At 35.5% G+C, this 25,605-nt stretch overlaps 1 protein-coding gene across 3 annotated transcripts in view; it reads left to right on the forward strand.

Annotated features, from left to right (window-relative positions):
- Sugct (succinyl-CoA:glutarate-CoA transferase) overlaps positions 1 to 25,605 on the forward strand; it is a 694,998-nt gene that overhangs the window by 180,387 nt on the left and 489,006 nt on the right. For 2 of the 3 annotated variants that reach the window (XM_076864086.2, XM_076864102.2), the window contains exon 9: positions 5,529 to 5,624. The exons of the other annotated variant lie outside the window; for it this stretch is intronic. In XM_076864086.2, the coding sequence (XP_076720201.2) occupies positions 5,529 to 5,624 (96 nt within the window). The remainder of the gene's footprint in view (positions 1 to 5,528; positions 5,625 to 25,605) is intronic. 3 annotated transcript variants of the gene reach the window in all.

Raw genomic sequence — 25,605 nt, forward strand, 5'->3', positions numbered from 1 at the left:
ATTAAAAATAAGGAATATATGAGAAACTATTGCAGCTAGGAGCACCCTAAGGAGACCTAATGACTAAATATAATGTACTATTCTGGATGTAATCTGGAACAGAGAAAGGACATTAAATAAAAACTAAGGAAATCTAAACATATGGAGTTTAGTTAATACTAATGTATCAATATTGGTTCTTTTTTTTAGAGAGAGAGAGAGAGAGAGAGAGAGAGAGAGAGAGAGAGAGAGAGAGAGAATTTTTAAATTTTTAAAATATTTATTTTTTAGTTTTCAGCAGACACAACATCTTTGTATGTGGTCCTGAGGATTGAACCCAGGCCACACTCATGCCAGGCGAGCGTGCTACCGCTTGAGCCACATCCCCAGCCCTCAATAATGGTTCTTTAACTGTAAAAGTATAATACACTAATGTAAGATGTGGAGTATATGGGAACTCTGTAGACTATCTTGGTTATTTTTCTATAAAATTTAAAACTGTTCTAAGTTTGTTAAAAAGTTGTGAATATTTTTCACATGATGCTATATTCTTCTGTTGTATAATTTTAAGTGCCAGCATTATTTTCTATTACATGTGAATATCAAAGGTATTTAACTTACCTCTTATTTTTTTGGCATTTAAATTGGTTCTAGTAGTTTGTAACTACATTTTTTTTTACCATACTTGTGATTAGAGGAAGGACTCTCTTTGACGTGAAGATTTATCTTCTTTTGTTTTATATTATTTCTGATTTTGTATTTATCTTCTGTTTTCCCTAGTGATGAATTAAAAAACTTTTCATATGTTGATGACTGTTGATTCTGTCATAGGCATCACAAATTTAGCTTATTCTGTCATGGGCTCTTATTTTCTTTCCCCTTTTACTTGTTCCTCTCTGACTTTATTATTACTTTTAATGCCATCATAGTTTACCCAGATATTCAGCCAGGAATATGGAATTTATGTTTATCTTTTCCTTTCCATCAGTGTTCTATCTCCTAGACTCTTCCCATGAAATTTTTTTTATTCTTCCTGCCCCTGAAATATATCTTAAATCCTCTGATTTTTTTCTATGTCTCTTGCCACTGACCTAGTTTCAGCTATCATCAACATGCCTGGACTCTTGCAGTGTCCATAACAGTTCTCTTTTTCTCTTGTCTCTTTTTAGTTTATTCTTTGCATATAATTGCAAATGCAGTGGGAAGCCCTGTGAATTTTAAATAGAAGGATGACATGATACAATTTGTTACTTTAAAATGACCATTCTGCAAGATGTGCAAAGAATGTTCTTTACTATGATTTACAAAGACTGGCATGATCTGGCCTCTGACAACCTCTATAATTTTATTTCATGTCTCTTTTCACTATGCTTCAGTTTTTTTTCAGGTTTTTTCCTCTGTATGTCTGTAACTGTTTAGTTATCTTGCCTACTGTTCTTAAGTCCAAAGGAGGTTGGATTATATAGTTTTCATTTACTCATTTATACTCCATACCTAGCATAATACCTTATATATAGAGGCACTCACTATTTGTCTAAAAAACAAGTAGTATCATTCTTTTAACTCTTTTGTTAAGAAATTTAATGTTCAGGCTCTGTTTAGGTTTTATGAAAACATACAAAGGGTTTATAGTACATATTTTCTACCCTAAAATAGACACGACTTTAAAAGGAGAGATAGGAGAAGAAACAAATATTATCATAGCAAGGGAGACAGCAATATAAGTGGAGTAGTTTATCATCTGGGTGACCTCAGATAAGTTATGCCTCCTCTCTATTTCTTTATTTAGTCATCTATTAAGTAATTTGACTGAATTTTCTCAAGGCTTTGATGCTTAAATAAGATGTGCAACTAATAGTTCACTGGTTAAATTGTTTTTCCCCCCAGCTTCTGTTTCTGGATTCAGGAGTTCTGGGTAGGTCTTGGAATTCCCTAGGTGATTATAATGTACAACTAGGTTTAGGAACAATTGATCTAGGTCATTTTAACTTTGTCATCTTAAAATTATAACCATAGGATAAGGCAGTCTATGAAAGTGCAGAAAGAGTCTTGTAAATTATGGCATTGTATTAATTCAGAGTCAGGGAACATATTTTGTTGCTTGGGTTATGGGAGTGGGGCTTAATACAAGATGATGTTGAAATGGACTTTCAAGAATGCTTAGAGATATGGGGAATTTAGTTGCATGGTTGGTGTTTAGTCCAACTTAGTTGGAGGTCAGAACATATGCACATAGCAGGAAGAAAAAACTTACTTGTTTTGATGCAATGGACCATATTCTAGTTTTGTTTTATGAAAACATACAAAGGGTTTATAGTACATACTTTACCTGCCAAACTTATTTCCCTTTTAGAGACTAAAGATTCTATTATTGCAGCTTGATCGTTTGGAGGAAGTGACATATGTGATCAGGTAGTGACAGACATCATGAAGGTACTTTGGACAATATTTGAGCATATTTTTCCTCAAATCTTTTCGAGCTGTTCTTTTTGAGATCCACTTTGACCACCCCATTGGTTTTCTGGTTAGAAACAAAAAATATCAGGACGCACTCTGTTATCTAAAATAATAGTTTTGCTGTCAGAATGATTATTATTAAACCAGAGATGGCTTTTTTGTTTAGATGAAACCATATAAAGGCAACATTCTGAGTAAATTATATAGCGTCCACTTGATGAAATAATGAGCCTAAGTGTAGGGGATGAAAGTAATGATCCAATGCAATATTTAGAATGGATATACAGTATATAGTTATTAACCTAAAAGTCACATCCTGCATTCTTTTAATTTGTGGAAAATTTGTCATTAATTGCCCAGGAAACCTCTGATTTTTCATACGTAATCATGTCATAGCTATTGACTTTCTCCCCCTTCTCCTGCCTTAAAATAAATCCTTGTAAATAGTGGATTACTTTCAGATTTGTAATGCCTCCTTTAAATATTGAGTTACTAAGTTTAGCCCTGTTGCTTTCTTTTTGTAAACAGAGTTCATTTTCCCCCTTAACTTTGCCTTTGAGTAGTTACTGACAAATCACACTTTGTTTTTTCAGTGGCAACGAGCTTAAAATCTTATTTAACCTTCTGCCAAGCGGTAGCCCTGCTGATTCTGAATTGCTTTTTGTTTTCATTAATTACCACTGCATGGAGGAAGTAGATATGGTCTTCCACTTATCAATAATTTGTGAGATAGGTTCTGACCCTTCATTTAAATTCACTCTAAGTGGGTCAGGGTCAGAAACACAGAAGTCAAAAATTGAAAGAATAAGGTAGTGGGTAAGAGATGGGGCAGCCAGGTTGATAGCTAGCTTAGAACCCAGTCCTTGCCAATTCTAGGCAAATATCTCAGGTTGTTGTAGGATTTACAGATAAACTTGTGATCATCCAGCTGATCTCTTACCTCATGCAGGCCTTGATAATTTTGCTCTATTGACCACCAGTTGACTTTGAAGTAGAGAAGTAGAAATAACAAGCCTCTTGTGATTAATTGCTTACAAGGAATTACCTTTATTAATTTGAATTCTTAGCCTCCAGTTGCATCCGAACTTCTTAAAGGGTGACCTTTCGTTAGGATTTATTTGAAGGAAAAAAAAAAAAAAACAGCCACAACATAACTACATCAAAGCTAGATCAAAGAAGTGCCTCTCTTATAGAACTTCAGACTTGATAAAATTTCCCCCAATTCAGGAAGAGGTTCTTTGAGGAAGTGATTTGATTGCATTTCTTCTGTATTTTTATCTTCCAGACTGTTAGGATGAATAATAGAATCAGAAGCATAGACCTTGGAAGCAAATTTAAGATCATGTACTATTTTGCAAATTGTGATTGGTGTTCATGCTCCCTGTAGTGATGTTGCAGGCTTGACTCTGATTCATCCAAAGCACTTTGGAAATTACCTGCTTATGTATTAGGATTTCATGTGTTATTTTATTTTATGTAAGAGTTTTGATTTTTTTAAGTTTAAAAACAATCATTTTAGTTTAAATGTCCAAGACTTTACAGAGAATGTATTTGAAGGTCAAATAAGTTAAATTGCATACCTGTATTCACGAAAACTACTTAGAGGTTGACAGAAATTAGAAGTCATGAATCTGGACTTCTCATCCAGGGCATTTTTTACTACAAAATGTTGATTTTATTTTCCATTTTGAAAGACACAGAAGTGATCTGTGAAATGGTGATTAGCACTAGGCAGCCCCAGGCAGCCCTGGAGTGCTCCATGGTTCAAATGCCCAAGACCAGATGGAAGTCCAGAAGTGGATGACTCAAAGTTTATTAGTTTTGCCACCTGGGCAGTACAGCTGAACCAGCTGCCACAAGGCAGTTCCAATTTCAATAGAGCAGTAAATGAATGTAAAAATGCACATAAAGCTCAAGAATAAAGTAAAGGAGAATAGCTGTTCCAGCAAGGAGATTCATCCAGGGTGAGTCCTATTGATATTTCTTATAGGAGGTGCAGCTGCCATGCCAGGTAGAGGACAAGAAAAGGTTATGGCACCAAGCCCTCAAAAAAAAAAAAAAAAAATCAACCCTTGAGTCATTCCCGGATGTAGTCTCAATGTTTGAATTGATGTATTTGTAGGCTTCCAGTCACATCTGATGATCTAGAAAGGGAAAAAACAAGTCAATGCAATATCATGGTTATGCCATGAAGCCAGAAGCATCTCTCCCACCCCCACCCCGGAAAATATGGGAAACCATTTGATCAACTCCTTTACATATTTCTGGTCCCTGCAGGTACAGGTATTCATTGGAACCCAAAACCCCAAATTCACATCCTTATGCTATCCTCATAGATAATTGAAATATTGTAGGATTTCAAGATCTGTTCATGAAATACTGCAAGAGTCAGAAGTGAACCCTGAGGTTTTAGATGATTTCTTTAGTAGATTCTGTGGTGCTCACAAAGAGAAATGAGTATAATAATGAGGGTATGGGGGTTAGGGCCAAGTTGGGAGTGGTACAGTAATTTTTGTTTAAATGAGGATGGTTCACTACTATATTTGAAAAATATCAAAAAATCTTGCTACTCTGTGTCAGGATTCTTGGGCAACATGTAATAGAAAACCCAACTAAAACTGACTTAAACCAAATTCAAGCTTACTAGTATTATTTTTTATGTATGAGAGGTTTAGAAGAATGTAGCTTCTGACTTTGGTTCATCTTCCCAGTAATGGTTTTCATGTGTTGTCTTGGTGAAAAGTGAAAGGATAAGGTGGAGAGGAGAAAAGCATGTACTCATGGCCCATGTGTTTTGTTATGGCTTTGATGCTCAGGGCTGGACTGAAGATCCAAATGCTTAGTCACCTTCTGTCTTCAGATGATCTTTTCAGGAGCTGAATGTTTATGTGTTTATATTTCTCAGTTGACTATTATTTAGTCTCAAGCAATAACATAACACTGAGTATAAATGCCTGTATATTTTCTAACTGGTTAGGCAGTTTTTTTCTTCTATAATGACATGAGGTGAAATAACTTTCATATAATATTCTGTTCATGAATATGGATAAACTTAGCTGTTTTTCTTTTTCTTTATTTTTTTTTTCTGGCAGGTGGCATGTTTGACCCAGGTAGCTGTTAATTATCTCATTGGCCAAAAGGAAGCAAAACGTTGGGGCACTGCTCATGGCAGTATTGTTCCTTACCAGGTAAAAATACATCAGTTTAGCCTGTTTCTATAATCTGAAGTTTTGTGTAATATGAGTTTGAGAAATGATTTCTTTTTACACCCTCCAGGGTATTTTGTGATGTATTTCTGTCTGATTATAACAAGGTTCTGTTGTTCACTTTAAGTTCTGTGTTTTGCATATTTCTTCATCAGAAGATTAGTAACAGGACACTTAAATGGATTAAAGGAATTTGCTGAAAGTGAGTGACTTTTGGGCTCACATGATGGTTTGCTTTTTTCTTTTTTTATTCAAAAGGAGCATTGGCTATAGCCATTTTATAAAGCAAGATTTGTTACCATGTCATTCACAAAACAATCGTTACCTTCCCCATCTGATGATAATATTCTCACAGGATTGGAGCGAAATGAAAATTTGCCTGTGACTGATCTTAATTTTTGGGCAATGCAGATGGCTTAGGAGCTGCTCTTTTTCAGTAAGTGTCTGAACTTATCTTTAGAAATTCTGGACTTTGGCTAGTATGAATTCTGGACTTTGGCTAGTGAAGAAACTGTGATCTTTCAAAAGTATAAATAAAAACAAAAACATTTCCTCTTCTTTCAAACCCCTAACCTGTGCTTAGTACAGTTGCATCACATTTCATTGCATTTATTAACATATCTCTTGTTTTTATACTAAATTGTAAACTTCAGAAAAGGAGTATCTTTTTTATAATCATATCTTTTTTTCACAATCAATATAAGCACAGACTAGGCACATGTAAATTTCTGCTGAAAGAAGGAGTGAATTTTACTTAAGGTATTTCAATATTAGTGCTCTTGATAGAAAACATAAAGATCACCATTTTTAATTTGCCAGCAAATCCAAGAATACTGCTAATCATCCTGTTAATTTTAAGAAATTGTTTCCCTGGGTAAACAGTTTTTTTTTTTTACACTTTTTAAAAATCCAAATTTGAGAAAGCAGTGATCCAATGTGTACCTAGGTTTCTTCCCTCTCTGTTTATGGTCCTTTTATTCCTGAGGCATTCCTATGATTTCACCATGGTAGTGCTTTTCAACACATTAAGTAAGCACTGGAACTTACTCGTGTAATTTCAATAAAGGAGATGCTTCCTTCAGTGCCTCCTCTCTTTTTTCCATCAGTGGTTTCATGATCATCTTAGGGACATTTTGTTTCCCTACTTACTAGCCCTTTATGACTGATTATGGACTTCTAGCCAGAGCTACCTTACTTTATGAAAGTTCTTGCATTTTTAAAATCTCCTTAGAGATCATCAAATTAAGCCTTCTTATTTTTTCAGATAAGAGATATGATACCTAGATTGAATAGATGAACTCCAGCTCTGGTTTTCTGCCTTCTTATTGAGAATTCTTTTAGACCCTGCTATCATTGAGAGGAGATTGCTGTGATCTCAGTTCCCTTCCTCAAATTCACCTCTATAGCCTCATAATCCAATTTGCTCCTAGCTCAGAAGTCTTATTAAATAAATTATAGTCATGATTAATAATGGAAATCCTTCTCAAGGGCATTTTAACACTGAATATAATGCTGGAATCTATGTGAATTCTTGTCATATAATGGAAGTTCGGGCTTTAGACTTTGATGGAGAAAGTTTTTCTGAAGTGAAAGTATTTGTAATATAATTCTGAACATCCTAAAGGCAGAAGTAGAAATTTTATTTTTTGGTTTATTTTTAAGACAGGGTATTTCTTAAAAAAAATTCTGTAGACATCAACTGCCCCTCCTAGACATTCCACATAGACTTCTGGCATCTTGAATATACTCTCAATTATTTCACTGTGAGATAAAAAGAAATTTAGACTCTTTGGCTTTTATTTTGTAAGGTCAAAGATATGAAAGACTCAGTGTGTGTGTGTATGTGTGTGTGTATGATATGTGTTATATATTACATATGTATATATATGCATAATGTATATGTATGAATGTGTATACGTGTGTGTGTGTTCTTCAAAGATGAAAATGTGCTTTTCCTGTTGAATTGTCCCAGTGATATTAAATGGTATTGTGATTATTTGATCATAGTTGATTGCATCTTTATTATCTGTAAGAAATAAGAGATCTACTAGGGTCTTTCCTCAGGAGCCCAGAATTAATTTGTTTCTTCTTGGTAGAGAACTGGTTCAGCCTATGATTAAGGAATAAATGCAAATTTAGGTTGAATGAAGCTAGCATAGCAAGATAGTTCTTAGATATGCTTAGAGATCTTAGTCTGTTTTCAATTTTTAAATAGATTTGGGGAATATTTTCATGGGTGATTGCCAAGATAATTATAATCCAGTTTTCTATAATAATTACAGCTTTGCATCTAATTTGAATTGTCTGAGTTTTGAGCAGAGTGTCTATACTGGAAGACCCCAGTGGTCTCAGATGCTAGGTTAGGTGCCCAGCTCATTTTTCTCTCAGTCATTGTTAACCCTTTCTGGAAAATCATAGACCTTGAGATACATGAAATGGATTTTTATGAAAAGTAATGATCCTTGATTTGTGTGTTATTTCATAAACATGAAATTCTTAGCTTCTTAGATGGATTATCCATTGAGCTTTGTCCCTCTCTATTCTCTGGTTGCCAACTTTTTAAGAATGAGCAATTTAAACAAAAGTAGATATAATTGAGAGGGCAATTTTCTGTTTGTTGAACATTGAACATATTTTTGGATGCTTTTATGAGAATTCAGATTTTTAAAAAGAATATTTTGATTTCATTGATGCTTTTTTTTTGCATTACTATTGCCCCAGAGAAACACCTAGCCTAAGGAATTAAGAATTATGTAATATTCAGTGTATATTTTTAATGCATTGGTATGTTTTCCAGTCCCTTAAACAAGTATTTTTGTAAGAACAAGAGAGTTTTTGAGATGAAAAAGGAGTGTGCATAGAAAGAAGATAGCTAGTCCTCAAAAATAAGGCAGCTGTCCTTTAGATAGATGACTGACATTATTCTTCAAAGTCCTCTTCCATTTAATAAAAAAAAATCTTCCTAGGAGCATACATTTGAATGTCCCCCTCTGCTTGTGACCAGGGCTGATCTCCAACTCTCTCCAATATCAACAAGGTTCCATTTAAAATATACTTACGTTAACAGGAGACTATACTGAACATTTTGAAGAAAAGCAGAGGGTTTTAAAAAATATTTATTTTTTAGGTGTAGATGGACACAACACAATGCCTTTATTTTGAGGATCAAACCCGGGTCCTACCCGTGTTAGGCGAGTGCTCTACTGCTGAGCCACAATCTCAGCCCAAGCAGAGGGTTTTTATTAGAGGAGAAACTTACCCAATCTCAGAACAGGAGGCCTCACATTTCTAATCATATCCTTTAGCTGCTACCAGGAAGTTTTACTGTCTTGTATTCCCTATCTTCTATTCCTTTCTCCCTTATGAGAGTCCTTGTCTCTCTTCTTTTCAAGAAAAACAGACCCCTCTAGGGATGGGGTTATAGCTCAGTGGTAGAGTGCTTGCCTAGCACATGTGAGGCACTGGGTTCAATCCTCAGCATCATATAAAAGTAAATAAATAAAATAAAACTATTGTGTCCCTCTACAACATATATATATATATATATATATATATATATATATATATATATATATATATATATATATATAAAAACCCTAGACCCCTCTCATCTTATATGGAGTTATGACACTCTCTAGTACAAACATAGATTTTTGGGTAGTTAGCCTAAATCTAAGCAATTAATAATTTTTTGTATAAAGAACGATTTGTTGTCAAGGGCATGCTGATGTGTGGATCTGAAAGAAGTTTACCATTTCCCCCTCAGTTACTCTACATGCGCAGTCTCATGTGCTCCTAGTACAACCACAGCTCTTTCCACTACAGTGTTGCCTCATGATCAGGACAAATTGCCCAAGAGACCAATCCTGCAAGGAGGCTACAACCACGACTATCTCCTTCTCTTAAAAGACTACCAGAACTAATCACATAATTTTTGCTTTTCCGTTCTACTTCTTTTCTTTTGTCTTCTTTTTCTTGTTCCTCCTTCCCTCCCTCTTTGTCTCTTTTTTTCTCTCTCTCTGTGTAACCCAGGCTGGCCTACAATTCCTGGGCTCCAGTGATTCTTTGCCCTCAGTCTCCAGAGTAGCTGGGACTTTAGGCAAGTGCTACCATGCCCAGCTGTCCCATTATTCTTTCATATTCATTTGCTTTAATCACCAGGACTCCAAGCCTCACAGGCTGTTTGTTGTCATCTGGACAATTTCTTATATGCCTGTTTCTTTGACTCAGTCATTCCTCCTGCCATCAATTTTGGTGGCTGTAAAATCTACCTAGACGAGTCATGTAAAGCCTGATCTCTCACTTCTTTAACTTGTCCTCTCTCTTAATGATTTTTTTTTCTATTCTCACTTGGCTCCAACTCATGTATTTCTCAAGTTTCAAAGTGCATGTGGATCATTTAGAGGTCTTATTACAATACAGATTCTGATTTGAGGCAATGTTGATGCTGCACCATGAGCACCAAGATTACAGATATACACTTCATTGTTATTAATGATGACACCATTCCTTTGTACTCAACTGGCAAAATCACAGTGCTGATTAGACTTAATACTTTATCTATTCCATGCCTGTACCCAAACATTGTATATGGCCAGAAAACACACTACTGTGCTGTATGCCTCGAATCTATGGCCATCTCTCTGAAGTGGACCCCAGTCTTACCCAGCATACTTATTACATTCATCTACATAATTTGTTCTCTCCCTCTTTGAGATGACTACTTCTTATCTTCTCTCTCCTCTGATCTTCTCCATCTGTCTGTTTATTTTTAACTAGACTTTGTCTTTTATTTCATTAAAAAGTTGTGCAGTCAGAATGAAACTACTTTGGGGCTGGGGATGTGGCTCAAGCGGTAGCACGCTCGCCTGGCACGTGTGCGGCTCAGGTTCAATCCTCAGCACCACATACAAAGAAAGAATGAAACTACTTCATCTTTACTATACCTCCCAAACCCCTACATGTATATGCACATATAATTCACTGCATTTGCTCCTGTCATGATGGTTGGATTGTCCCATTACATATTTTTGTGTATCTAATGACATCATTCTTACACTTTATCTCCTCTATCACCTGTGTTACCTACAGTGGATAAGCACATGAACTCATCTCTCAACTTCAAAAAGCTACCAACCTTCTAGGTCCCCAAGATATGTCTTTTTCCATCTACAATTCCATTTCTTTTATTTTTTTTTATTACAAAACTTCTCCATAGAGTTTTGGGTGGTGTTTGTTGGAGGGAAGGACTACACCATCTTTTTAAAAATGACATTTGTGTCTCATAGGCAAGGATTTTTAATAGCGCTGAACCTAGGAGTTTGGGTGGAGTGGAATAGCTAGGGGAAGTTTACTTTTGAGTGGCTCATTAATGAAAATACCCCTTTTATTCTGGTTTTTGAGCCTTTCAAATGAAGAGCCTTCAAAGGGATTTTTTTTTCTTTTAAATGGCTTGATAAATCACATGTTGATTTCTTCTAAACTTTTCTTCTGAAATAGCTTCTAACTCAAATATTAAAGAAAACAATTAGATGATTAAATAACATCTTCTTTGCTTTAGTTTGGGTTTATTCAATCAAGGAGTAAAGTAGGAAGCTGTGCTTTGTTATTTCTGGTAGGGACATTATGATGTATATTTAATTTGGCACAAGCAGAGACTTAGTAAATTCCAAGTTTGAGGAGATGCAGCACTTGGTTATCATTCTTTAGAAAATGTCAAAGTGCTGTTAAATCATGGCAGATTAGGTAACATCGAGAATCTGTTTTTTAACCCATGTTAAAGATGTTTTTGGAAAGTTAAAATGTAAATGATATTCATTTGTCTTACATGATTTTTTTTTCACCTTAGTTATACTAAGTCGACGGAAGTGTGAAGGTACAGTTTAAATAGGCATATGATTGTATTGTATATTTAACTCAATTGATAACACTGTATTAATGTCAATAAAGAATCATTCTGGCTACCACTGAACACATACTATGTGACTGATATATCTCTATATCTGAAGGCCTCTATATTTATGTCTATAGATATAGATATATATGTAATTTTTTCTTTTCATTTTATATTGATGAAAGGGAGATTTGGAGAAGTTTAGCAACTTTCCTGTGTCCTAGCCTAAATTGTAGCTATGGTTTTATTTCCTTTCCCACTATATCCAAATTAGTAGTTCTTGCAGTGCTTAATAAAGTGTGGTTAGCTGTCTTTTCATTTCTTTAGCAGATAGAAAAATTCTTTTGTTTTCATTATCTCTTTGATAAATGATATACTTATATATTCTGGAGAGAACAAAGTAATAAGTAGACTTGCTAGATTTCTGAGCTATGGGATAAGTGTAGGTTTCCCTCTACCTTAGTTTCATTTCAGTTTCCCTCTTTCATATAATTCTTTTTTTTGTATATTTTTTAGTTGTAGATGAACACAATACTTTTGTTTTATTTATTTGTATATGGTACTGAGGATCGATCCCAATGCTTCATACCTGCTAGGCAAGCCCTCTACCATTGAGCTACAACCCCAGAACTCATGTGATTCTTGACGAACCAAGTAAGTAATAAGTTCTTGATCCTCCGTGAGTAGAGACTTTTTAGTTCTGAAAGTTCTAGGAGAGAAAGAACTGGGCTGCCAATTTCAAGGAACTCAGAGACAATATAGCAGGCATAGTCAGGAGAGCTTGGAGTCAGATAGATCTGGGGAAAATAGAAGAGATAGTATTTTGTGCAATACCTGACTCTAGTAAGCATTTAGTAAAAGGTGGTTTCTATTACTGTTGCTGAAGTCTAACTAATAATTATAACTTTGTAAATAATAGTTTCTATAAAAGTGTGAAATAATCTCTTATGAAAACTACCCATGGGAGCTTGGGGCAGAGTAAATAAAGATACCTTAATGGAATTTTTTATTTAACTTTTTAAGTTAAGAGGAAAGAGGAAAAGGTGGGAAAATGCTGTGGTAGTTTTCTGATTTAAAAATATTCTTCTCAAAAAATTCTCAGATCTTTTTCAGAAATTGTAGTATTGAGTCATTGCCTCAATGTAGCATTATAGAAAGAAATACATTTTAAGGAGGATCACATGGGATACCACTCAGTTGTTAAAGGGATTAGGGATTCTGTTTTACTGAATTGTCTAATTAGTTGAGATTTAGTATTAATTAATAGTTAACAAAATGAAACATGACATGTTTGATTTTTAGAAGCAACCTTTAAGATGCCTGCAAAATAGGACTTACAAAGATGCAAACCCATCTTTTTGAGAGCAAAAAGTTATGGAATGTTTCTCCTGAGTTTTAAAAAAGGAGGGAAATACAGAGTATTTTACACCTATTTGTATAACCTCAAGATTGCAGTGAGCTTTGATAATGTTTACCCATTTAAAAAAAATCCCTGGAGATTTATTGGGAACAAATGAGCAGGGAGTAGCAAATATATTAGATTATACTTCACAAGTTTCTGCAAACTTTTGGATTAATTATCACTGGCAAAGAAATTGGATTCCTTGTAAATGAAAGCATAAAAGTCTGAATTTCCCTCAACCCTTTCAATCTAAAGGTTTCGTCCAGGTATCTTTTACATATTTGCTTCTAAGCTTGTGTATGCTTGATCCTTATACATTTGAGATTCTTATTAAAACAAAATAGTCTTTTTTCTTTTATGACTTTGGTTACTTTGAAACCAGTTGGTGAGGGCTTTGCCACAGTCCTAAGAAAACAGGTCATTGGGCAGTCCAAGAAGTAGATAAAATTAGGGCAGATGTGCCAATTACTGTCATGGTAGTTGCCACCCCTTGGCTTCTCCTAAGGAAAGGTTTGATTGTCTGTGATTTAAAACAGAGTTCTGAACTTAAAATAAATTAGGTAATATGATGTCCAAGGGGATCAAATTACATAAAAAATAAATGTACTTAAGACTGTTCAAAAACTATTTTGATTTTTAAAAATTAGAATTCCATCCATTTGACAAATACTTCTAAGTGCATTTTACTGAGAGGTAAAATGGAAGGAGGTACAAGGAAAGGTAATATAGTGTAAGAAATAAATTTGTAATTCCTTTAGAGTGTTATAAGCTTCTCTGAATTCTCAGTACATGTTCAGAATTGGTGGTATTGTATGTTTTCTGTATCTATAAATTTGGCTAAAATTATTCCAAAGAATCAAATGCCATTTTGAATATTCAGTTAATGAGAAAGTTAAATAGTCATTACTTTTAGTCGTATATTAGTAACAATCATTTTAATCATCAGATAACATTCATGAATGACTAATGTGCCAGTTATTAAATACTTTACATACATTAATTCACTCCTTACAACAACCCTTGGAGTAGGTTTTGTTCTCATTCCCACTTTCAGTTGAGGAAACTGAGGCATAGAGTGTTTAGGTAACTGCTGTAAGATAGCAAGTGGCATAACTATGATTCTAACCAAGGTGAAAGTACTTGAGCCCACATCATTGCAGAGACAGACAATAGTTCTGCATGTTTAGTTTCACTTTCTATCTTCATCCCACTTTTGAGGAAGAATTATGAGACATTTCCCTCTACATAATTTCCCTTTTAGGACTGCCAAGAGCAATTGAAGAGGTATAAACAATTCTGTTGTTTACTCATCAAAGGGATCCTTAATTATGACTTAAAAGCAAATTTCCTTCAGGAAATCAGGTTGTGCATCTTTTGAATAAATCTTTTGATTGCATATGCTAAAATTGTATTAGAATCATAATTAAGTCAACTTATAGGAAAACAGCTCTATCTAGCTTTATCTACTTATTGAGAACAATACTGTCTGTCCTTGAGCAACATAGGAGTTTGAGGCGATTTTATCAGCCATGAGCCTTAGAGTTTCTAGTTTTCTTTTTTTTCCCCCCTTTCAATGCTTTATTCACTCAAATTACTCAATACAATTTCATTCTATAGGTTCTTAATCAAGAAAACGATAATCCTTAATGCAATAGACATAATCAATGCACAGCAAACAATTCTAGATTAATTCTAAGCCCTGCAAACACACTTAATCATGACAGGCTAATGACAGAAATTCCCTCTGCATGCTAAGTTCAAAGGTCTTAAGTCTTAGGATTTGAGTGCAGCAGATGCACACTCACTAGGACCGCGGTGACTAGGTCTGGAACCAAGGCAGGTGTAGAGTGCTCATTTGCTCTATTATTCATACTAAATTTTGGGGCTTTTGACCCCCCTTTCAATCCTTATCAGCTACCACCGGATTTCTCAGTGACATCATTTACCCCGGGGTCAGAAACATCTGGTCTGGTGGTCTCCACCCTGATCTTCTCACTTTTTCCTCTTATCAGGCGAGGACAGCCTGCCAGGGGCTTCACTCTTTTATCAGGGTGAGCGGAAGCAAGTTGTTTGTGGCTATACTGGAGGGCTCTGTGGGTGTACCTGGTGAAACTGCAGATTTCAAACTGGAGTTTTTAAAATGGAGTTGCTTAGGTTCAGGCCTAAGGCCATCCTCACAGAGGGATAAATGATTTTGGGGAAAATGAATAGACTCAAAGGCTGGGTTTTAGATGGGGTATTTGATTTTTAGACTCTTCTTCAGTTTTAGACTCTTCTTCAGTTTCTAGTTTTCAAATGGCATTTCTGTGGGGTTGGTAGGCAAGGGCAGGAATTGGGGTGGGAAGGAATAATTGGGGCATGAGGAAGGGGCAGGTGTGGGGACAGCCCAAGGAGAAGCCAAGTAGGCATCTCTCCAAGTACTCCAAAACCATTTCAATCAGAATAGTTCTGCTTTTTGTGGTGGCGTTTGTTGCTTTGATGTAGAAGTTCCACTGCTTAAAAATGTTTATTTGTTCGGAATGAATCAACTTGCACCAGTGGATTCTACTGGTCTAAAAAGTGGATTTTGGGTATGTTTGTGTGTATATTTTGGGCAAGAGACTCATTTCTCTCCTTGTTGGAAATCAGTAATATGACTTCTAGAACTGTGAACATAGAATCAAAGAAAGGGTTCTATTCTGGTGGAAAAGGAGACTTTGGTGGGTGGAGTTTGTGTATGGTCTGGCAGAGCTCTTCTATGTTGGTGTGGACACATTATTCCACAGCTAAGAGACTAGTCTTGTGGCTGTGTGTGAAATCAGGCTCTTTGGGTCAAATATATCACACAGGACTAGATTTGGACACAATTGGATTGGATGTAGTTGCACATCTTGTTCAGTTCTTAGGGGTGTCCAGGAGAAATCTTGTTGAATTTCTGAGTAGATGGGCTTAGCATTAATACAAAATCCTGCTGGATCCCTGCTCAGGTGCAGATTATCTGTGGAAAAAGGAATGGAGTTCTGATATGGTACAAAGTACTACTATACTATGATGCAGTATTGGGCAGATCAGATAATTACAATGAAAGAAAACCTGTGAGAAGTTAAGTGCTGAAGTGAATCCATACTGGAGACTTGAACAAATCATGTCTGAGGATGAATATGGCTATGAAGTATCTCATTTTCCTTCTTAGATTTGCTTCTGGCATTTAGGAAAAGGAATTCTGCTGCATGGAGTCTGCTCACAGGGATAATAAGTGTACTGCTGAATGGGATTAGTGAAATAGAAACAATAAAATCATGTTAGCAATTCTTTTGACCTACTTTTAACCTGGAAATTTTTTCTCAAATGTCCCTTCCCTCTTCTCTCTGGAAGGTAAGAGCAGGTGTGAAATGCTCTAGGTCCTGGCCCCTGAGTGGTCCTTGGAGTGGCAGCATTGGCATCACCTGGAAGTTTGTTAGGAGTGATAGATTCCATTTTATTCTATTGAACTGTATCTGCATTTTAACAATATCCCCAGGAGATTCATTTGCATGTTAGACTTTGAGAAATCCTCTTCTAATGTATATTTGAAACTCTTTTTGTCATTCTAATGTGAGTCCACTAGATGTCACTCTTGTAACCTGGTAATGGGATGGCATTTTTCAATCAGGACTTGCAAGAATCCCTGAACATGATCATATTATTAGATAATTTTCATCTTTCCCTTAGAGCTACTGATATACACATTGATTATTTAAGGTACAGTTACCTTACTCTGTGGTTGAAAGTACCGGAGAGAGATTCCTGGGAATGATTTTCATTTGTTGAATTAGTACTCCTGCCCACTGTCTTTCCCTCCTTCTTGAAGCCCTCTTGCATGGGTTAGCTTGTCATTATGTAATCTTAGCACAGAACATGCTGCTGATGCTCTGACTTGCTCACTGAGAGAGCATTGCCCTGGGTTTCTGAGCACAGAAAAAGTATAAACATACAGGTTTGGTCTCTGTGAAAATTATTGAGAGCAGAAAGGAAGCAGGGTTGTATCCTGAAATTAGTATCAACCTCTACGATCTAATTGATGGAAGAAGTGCTGACCTTTCTGAACTCTTGAGGTGTCTCCAGGGTGGTTTTATAAAGAAGTTCAAGCTTAGGAAGAAGTGTCTCTTTTAGGGTGTTGGTTTCAGCCATGAAGATGAAAATAAGGACATTTACAAGTAAAGCAACATTCCCAAGGGAGAGACATACTTTCAGAGATGTACAAGGCCCCTAAGAAAGGTCCTGTTAACAACTATAGTTAGGTCTGCAAGTTAAGAAAGAGGGGCAAAAAGGTTAAAGACTCTGCTTTAGAAGATCCAATTTTTTGCCAGTTGCCCAGCTTGAGAAAAAAGTTAGTTCTTGAAATAAATCAAAACTCTTGCAAAACTCTCCTCCCTCTGAGTTTGATGTGGTTTTTCATCTGTTTCAGTTAACAAGGGTAGCAAACAAGTCATAAAGTAGCAGGTGTGTGTGTGAGTGCTTGAGAGTGCTTTGCAAGTGTATGTATTTCCTCTTTTGGATGTCAGGAGGGGCATTTGATTTATAAAATGTATCACTAAATGAATAAAAATGTTTAGTTTGATTGATTTTAGCCAAGAAAAATATTCTTATTGATGTAAAAACAATATGGTTTTAGCTTAAGTATCATTTTCTTTTTTTCAAAATATTTAAGGTGACCATTGTATTTACTTTTAAGCTTAAGAGTCCTTCTTCAAATTCATTTATTATGATATGATTCTTTTTTTTCTTTTTTCTTGTTACTGGGATTGAACCCAGGGGCACTTAACCACTGAGCCACATTCCTAGTCCTTGCTATATTTTATTTTGAGACAGGGTCTTGCAAAGTTGCTTAGGGCCTCACTGTGTTGCCGAGACTGGCTTTGAACTTGAGATCCTCCTGCCTCAGCCTTCTGAGCTGTTGGGATTACAAGGCTTGTGCCACCACATCCAGCTGTGATGTGATTCTTTTATTTTTTGGTGGTGGAGATTGAACTCAGGGGTACTCAACCACTGAGCCACATTCCCAGCCCTATTTTGTATTTTATTTAGAGACAGGGTCTCACTGAGTTGCTTAGGGTCTTGCTTTTGCCAAGGCTGGCTTTGAACTCACGACCCCTCTGCCTCAGTCTCCCAAGCCACTGGGATTACAGACGTGTACCATAGTGCCTGATTTATAATGTGATTCTTTATGACCATAAGCAGAATTAATTTTAAAGCATCTAACTGAAAAATTAATCTTATATTTTAAAACAATATATAAATTATGGAAAACAAGCCTAAAATGCTCATTTCTATTCCTAGCCACAGCCTAAACTTCTAGTTCTAAAGTGTTAGGATTTTACATGATTGTCCTCTTTAATGTTGATTTTTTCCTTCTTTCTTTTTATTTATTGCTGCTGAGACTCTGAAGTTGCCAGAGATGGTAGCATATTAACATGTATTGTTTTGAACTTGGGTTGTAGAGTCAGGGAGTCCTTGGCCACATTATTTTGTTTCATTAAGTTTCTACATTTATGAAAAGGGATACTACTACCTGATTCAAGAATTGTTGATAATTCAGCAAGACAGTGCATAAAAAGCAGATGGCATGAAGTCTGGTACATATTACATGTTTATTATGTGGTAGCAATTATTGTCATTCCTGTATCCAGACCTGTTGTTGTTAACCCCATCTCTCTGCTGTTATACCCAGTCATCAGCTGAGACAATGGTTCCTTATAGTTTTTCTTTTTTTTTTTTGCACTTTTTTTTAAAATTAATTTTTATTGTAGGTTGTTCAAAACATTACATAGTTCTTGATATATCATATTTCACACTTTGATTCAAGTGGGATATGAACTCCCATTTTTACCCCGTATACAGATTGCAGAATCACATCAGTTGCACAACCATTGATTTACAAATTGCCATTCTGGTGTCTGTTGTATTCTGCTGCCTTTCCTATCCTCTACTATCCCCCCTCCTCCCTCCCCTCCCCCCTCCCCTATAGTTTTTCTTTACGAACACTTCATGAAGAATTCTTGCCTTTCCTCTGTCTGGCAAATGTGTGCATGATGCAGTAGGTCAGTAAAATTGCAGAGCAGTAGGGAGCATGTTGATCCTAGAACAGTAACAGGGAAGGAAGTTTTCCTTACAGCCCACATTGAGTTCTCAATGAACATTTCCCGCAGTGTTATATGTGGTGACCCAGCTCAATAGATTTGTAGCACCATTAGGATTGTCAGTAGAGCCATATCACAGGCTGGTGATCCCAATCACCAACTTAAACATTATTTCTAAAAAGAAACACTCTGAGATGCAAATGGACAAATCTCAATTGATTTTTTTTTTAAGTTCCAGATTGCCTTTTTTTTTTTTTATTTTTACTGATTTGGGATGGCTTTTTTTTTCTTTGTTTTAAGTCTAGGGAGGACCTTTACACTTTCAATAGCTATTACTCACACACATTGGGGTCATTGGAACATGACCTGGTTAGCAGCTTTCGAGCCTCAGAAAGCTACTATGAGGAAGTCTGAAGAGACCTTTTATCCTGCAAACATCCTAGAAAGAGTCTTTGCACTTCCACCATAAGCAGCCTTATGGTTTTATTGGATAATATCCTGCTGATGATGAATGAAGAGGACTCTGACCAACTGTGTTACTGTGCTGTCTCAAATAGAAGATATAAAATATTATAGAATTATCAGCACTTAATTAAAAATGAACCTAGTTTTTCTTGCTGTGGTTTTGCAATCACATTGGATTTTTAATTTTTTTAATGCAGTTAATATGTATTTTTGGTAATTGCCTAAAATGCATTTCATAAAACCTTAAAAGGGGTGTGGATTGCTTTTTTTCCCTCCCTGTGCCATTCTTGTTTCCATTGTAGGAATCAAATCAGTTAAGTTCAGTCCTAGTTCAAAGAAGCTGGGGAGGGAGGTAGGGAACAAAACTTATAATGGTGTTACTGTGTTGATTGCAAAAGAATCTGAGGTTTGTTCAGCAAATATAATGGTGCATTGAGGTGTTGTGTTAATGTGAGGGGCCAGAAAATGAGCTCTAGCAAATCTGCTAAGGGCTTAACCTAAAAATTGGGAGCAAGTTGATAAGTACAGAGGAAGCATGAGACCCAATTTGACGGAGGGAGGAGTGAAAGGAGAAGGGGATTTGGTGGTATGTTGGATGAAGATGGCAAATTGGGAATGGCAAAATAATTGCAATCTAGAGAGAAAATTGACAGTTTTTTTTTAAAAGTAAAGCCTCAGGTATTTACATTATTTTGAGTATATAAATTCTAGAAGTATAAACAAAGAATGTCATATGGAGATATTCATTCCATTTTCCTTTCACAGACTTGATAGAATGAAAAATGGTAGAAACTAGTGGAAGTTGGTACTGATGGGTAAGGAAATCTAAAAATCATCAAAGATGGATGAAGGAGTGGGATTTTAACATTTAATATACAGAAGTGATGTAAACAGAATAAGTATAATAAAAAAGCAAAGAAAAATTGACAATACTGAGCAAATAGATTCTCAGTATGTGGTAATATATTTAGCGACACACATAGACCAGTGGCTCTTGTTTTTTAACTGTAATTGATTTGAGAAACACTTGCCAGCTATGGAATACTTTCACAGAGAGGTACATAAACCCATATACATGTATGTTTTTTCTGTGATTTTAATTACTTTTTAGATTTCCCAGAACCCATGCCTGGACCCTGTTAAGATTCCTTACCAAATACCATGTACATAGTGTGTGAATAGTGAAATTATATTGAGAACACTAGAAAATTTGGCTAAGTAGTAGTATGAGATAAATAATACCCCGAATCTAAAACATCTCCCATATATGTCTTATTCATAGGGCAAGTTTTAGAATTAAGGAAGAAATGGAATTTTATTGGACTTGGACCTCAGACTAGACAGAGATTGGTACAAGAAATATCCTATGACTATTGCAATGCTTACAACTCAATAACATTCAACTTTCTGAAGGGAAATCAAAGTCCCCCTCCCAAAAGATGCCATCACATTATTATTTAGTTTTAGAGAATGGAGCTATGATTAAATCAATGTGTGTATTAAGTTAAAATTGAAAGTAATATTTTAAAAAGTCTATAACTTGTAGGGAATCTGGAAATGCTTTAAATACATTAATGGAAGGGCAAGAAAATATGTCATATCAAAGATTAGGAGCTCATAGAAAAAACTTTTGCATCCATTTTACAAAGTAAAAGAAGCAAAAGTTGGGGAGAAAGTAGGCAAAAGATTGTTCAAGTGAGAACAGGGAAGACCTCCAAGTGTGACAGGTCAGGTGTAAATAAGAAGCCAGTCCAGCTATAAAGGAATCCAAGAAACAGCACAAAAAGGGACGGCAATCCAGAAATAAAAGCTTTTTTATCCATGAAAGGCAGAAGGCCAACTGGAGAATCAATGAGACTGCTTGATGATCAGGGTGCTGAAGGGGAAGAAAGGAAATCTAGAGACTCAATGAATTTTTTTTGCTTTGGTCTTTGTTGAAACACAGAAATCTCCACTGTCATCATGTCTTTGAAGCAAAGAGGTGAGATATGTAGTATTAGATCAAATAGTGGTAAGGGAACAGGATGTTCTGCCTTATTGGTGTGGTGGACATAAGTAAATTGCTGAAACTTTATGGCACCATAAGGGTCTGCAGAAACTCAAGAGAATAAATCAACCTAAATGTGTAATAATTTATTACACTCGTTCTTTACTGTTTGAGAATTGCATTCTTGCTTCCATTCTACTGCCACCTTCTGAGGAGGCTCTGCAATCTGTTGACTGGTTAATCTCACTCATTCACATTGGTGGACCCCAAAAGCTGTGGGATAATCAACCACTTTATTTAGTTTTAAGGAGAAAAGCATCCTGTTTTCTACAACAGGCTTGGGCTGTTTGAAAGGATAAATAAGCACCAGGAAAAAACCCTAATATAATTTGTTTAGACTTTTAAAAGTCAGTTAAAAAGTTTCACAGTGAACCTAATCCAAATTGTGTTACCAGGCTATTAGGAAGAATATTTTGTCACACATAGGTATTGATAGAGGAAACAAAAAGTAGAATGTGTGAGCCTGCTGTTGATGGAGACGGGTAAACAGTGAGGTACCCAGTAGGAATTTCTGCTGGCCCTCTTTAGTAAAGACCTTTATAGATAATCTGGAAGAGTAAGCATATAATGAAATTTCCACGGGTGCAGGACTAAACTCTGTGGCTACTGAAATTATAAATCAACAGAAATATACTTTAAAAGACTGTATAAGGGGACAAGAAGGTGACAGGGAAACCCCAGTACTGTGACAAATGCTACCCATTTAGGGAAAAGAAACCAGACTAAAACTGTAAAATCGGTTCTGAATTAGTTAGAAACCTAGGAACCAACAAAAGAACTTGGGTCCAGTGCAGTGGCACATGCCTGTAATCCCAGTGGCTTTGGAGGCTGAAGCAGGAGGATTGCGAGTCAAAGCCAACCCCAGCAAAAGCGAGGCACTAAGCAACTCAGTGAGACCCTATATCTAAATAAAATACAAAATAGGGTTAGGGATGTGGCTTAGTAGTCGAGTGCCCCTGAGTTAAATCCCTAGCATCAAAAAAAAAAAAAAAAAGGTATTTGGAATCATTGTAGATGTATCCTTCTGAGTAAGCCAACAGAATGTTGGAAGGGTTTTGAAGATAAATGGAGACTAGAAGCAAAACTGCTATGCTCTTGTGCATTATTTTAGGTCCTAAGTCAAAAGAAGAGAATGGGGAGATGGAAGGACCTAGATTATAATTCTTCAAAATCTTTTGAGGACCAAATTAAATACAAGTGAAAGTGTCTAGTACAATAGTCCATGCCAAATATTTAATGTGGAATCTCCCTGACTAGAAGAAACCAGTCTCTTACCTGGTACAGGAACCTTCTGAGAAATTTTATTCCAGATGTTCATCCAACTTCTCTCCCACTCAGCTGTAAGAACTCACTTCTACCAATGGAACAATTTACCTTTTTCAACAATTTGACTATGCTTAGTTGAAAGCTGCCTTTCTGTAATTTATAGATCAACAAAATCACAGAGGAGAAAGGGAACTTGAAAGAGATATTCAGATGAACCTCTTATTTTATGATTAGGGCCAGGAATATGTAGATGAAATCAAATGTTAAGAAAGAAAGTAAATGTCAAACAGATTACTAATCTATGAACTCTGAATTATCAGTAATCAATCATAAAATTCTCTACACACAAACCTATACATCACTATTTAGTTCATAGTTACTTAATATTGATTAATTATAGTGGTCAGTGGTCAAAAGTGTGGAGAGTACTTAGTATTCTATTTTTGAGTCATTTAAAAAGTATTAGTTTTCCAGAGTGACATTTTCCAATTCCAGTGTATGAATTAAAAGATGGTCCCAATAGCTTAACAACAGGTCCTTCTCAGCCTTGAAAGAATCTGGTTTGGAATATATTACTGATTTTAGATGAAGGCACATAAGAAGCTTGCAACAATCATTATTTATGAGAAATAACTATTGTTGCCAAACATTTTTGCTTAATTTTTAAAAAAGGTGTATCTGAAGCCTAAGCTATGAAATGATACATACATCTTTATCTGCTTTCAATTTTCAGTTTCATCACAAAATTTTATCCTAATTCATCTAAGGATAAACTCTTCATGTCTATGATTATTGTTATAGTTATTAGAAGTTAGCATTAATTTATTAACTCACAGCTATACCAATTACTTATATAATGTAAGTTAATTTGCATACTAATAATACATGATATTGATCTATACTAATTACCATCATCCCACTTCTTAGGATGTGCAGAGCAGATTTGACAGATCTGAGACTTGAATCCAGGTCCTTTCAAAGCTCAGGAATCAGAAACTTCCTTGAAATTGAATTATCTAGTGTTTTAGTCCTCGACTCTTAAAAAAAAACAATGGGAAAGGAACCTTAGAGACCTATATGGAAGATGGCATTTCACAAAGCACAACAACAGAATCTCTTGGGTTGATCTCTAAACTCAAAACTATTTTTTTCCTTCATACCTCTCCCTCCCCTTCTTTCCCTGGAAGCATTTCTATTAGTTAAAATTCTTATCTCTTTTTCCTCCCTGCTGTCCATGAAAACCTTAGGCCCATATCCAAGAGCTTGAGTAGTGGATATTCAACATGCCTGTGTTACCCTCCAGACAGCTGTATTGACTCCAGCTGGTGGAATGCACTCTAGGTTCAATGATGGCATCTTATTCTCTTTCTTACTTCACTAAAACTTGGGAGATTATAAATCTAAATGTCAGATAGAGATGTATTTCTAACTACATGAGTTCATAAAGCATTGCCTCAATGATATTTCTGTTTGCATTATTTATGAGGATATTTATTTATCTTGGTATTTATAATGCCCTTAATATCTAGTCCCATTGTGACTTCTTGTTTAGCATTTATTAGCAGCTTTTAGCACCAAGCCTATTGTCAGGCTGATTTATTTTATTGTATATTCTGTAACTAAAAATTCTTTAGATTGGGGACTGGCAAACTATGGCCCATGGACCTGCTGATTTTATGTGAGCCTTTTTACATTTTTAAATGGTTGAAAAAAATCACATGAAGAAAAAATATTTTGTAATACATGAAAATTACAGGAGATTCAAATTTCAGTGCATATAACTAAATTTTATTTAATCATAGACACACTCATTTGACTATGTGTCTAAATGCTTCTGAGCCACAACAGCAAGAGTTGAGCAGTTGCAACAGGGACTTATATTCTGCAAAGCTGAAATTACTTACCACGAGCCCTTCACAGAAAAAGGTTGCTGACCTTTCTGCTTTAGAATGTTTCCAAAGACCCAATCAGCATCATTCTGCATTCCCTCTTGGGCTTTTGATCTTGTTAGCTTAGCACACTGGGCACTCTCCAAAGTGTCTACAAAAAGTTATTATGAATGCTTCAGTTATCTCTTATCTTCGGTCAACTCCAGACATTTTGCTAATAATGTTATTAATGGCTTTTTCCTGAAAATGCACTATTTTTTTCAGAGGTGGCCATATTAAGTGTTTGGGGTAGAAAAAAAATTAAATATAAATAACTATTCCTTTTATTTATTTATTTATCTATCTATTTATTTTTATATCTACAAAGTCTTTTTATTTTCTACATAAGGTAACATTCACAAATTCTAGGGATGAAGCTATTATTCAACCTAGCATATATACCATCTGAAAATGCACTAAAACCAAAACCTAATTACCACCTGTTTTCTTTTTTTATTTAAAAAATTTAAAAAATATTTTCTAATTAGTTATACATGACAGCAGAATGGATTTCATTTCTTTGTACACAAATGGAGCACAACTTTTCATTTCTCTGGTTGTACAAGATGCAGAGTTGCACTGTTTGTGCAATCATATACATACCTAGGGTAATGATGTCCCTCTCATTCCACCATCTTACCTACTCCTCATATCTCCTCCCCTACCCCCTCTCTTTTCTGCAATCAAAAGTTCTACCATTCTTCTCATGCCCCCATTATGGATCAGTATCCACTTATCAGAGAGAACATTTGGCTTTGTTTTTTTGGGATTGGCTTACTTTGCTTTGCATGATATTCTCCAACTCCATTAGTTTACCAGTAAATGCCATAATTTTATTCTCTTTTAATGCTGAGTAATATTCCA

The sequence above is a fragment of the Callospermophilus lateralis genome, chromosome 1 (assembly GCF_048772815.1).
Source record: "Callospermophilus lateralis isolate mCalLat2 chromosome 1, mCalLat2.hap1, whole genome shotgun sequence".
Lineage (NCBI taxonomy): Eukaryota > Metazoa > Chordata > Mammalia > Rodentia > Sciuridae > Callospermophilus > Callospermophilus lateralis.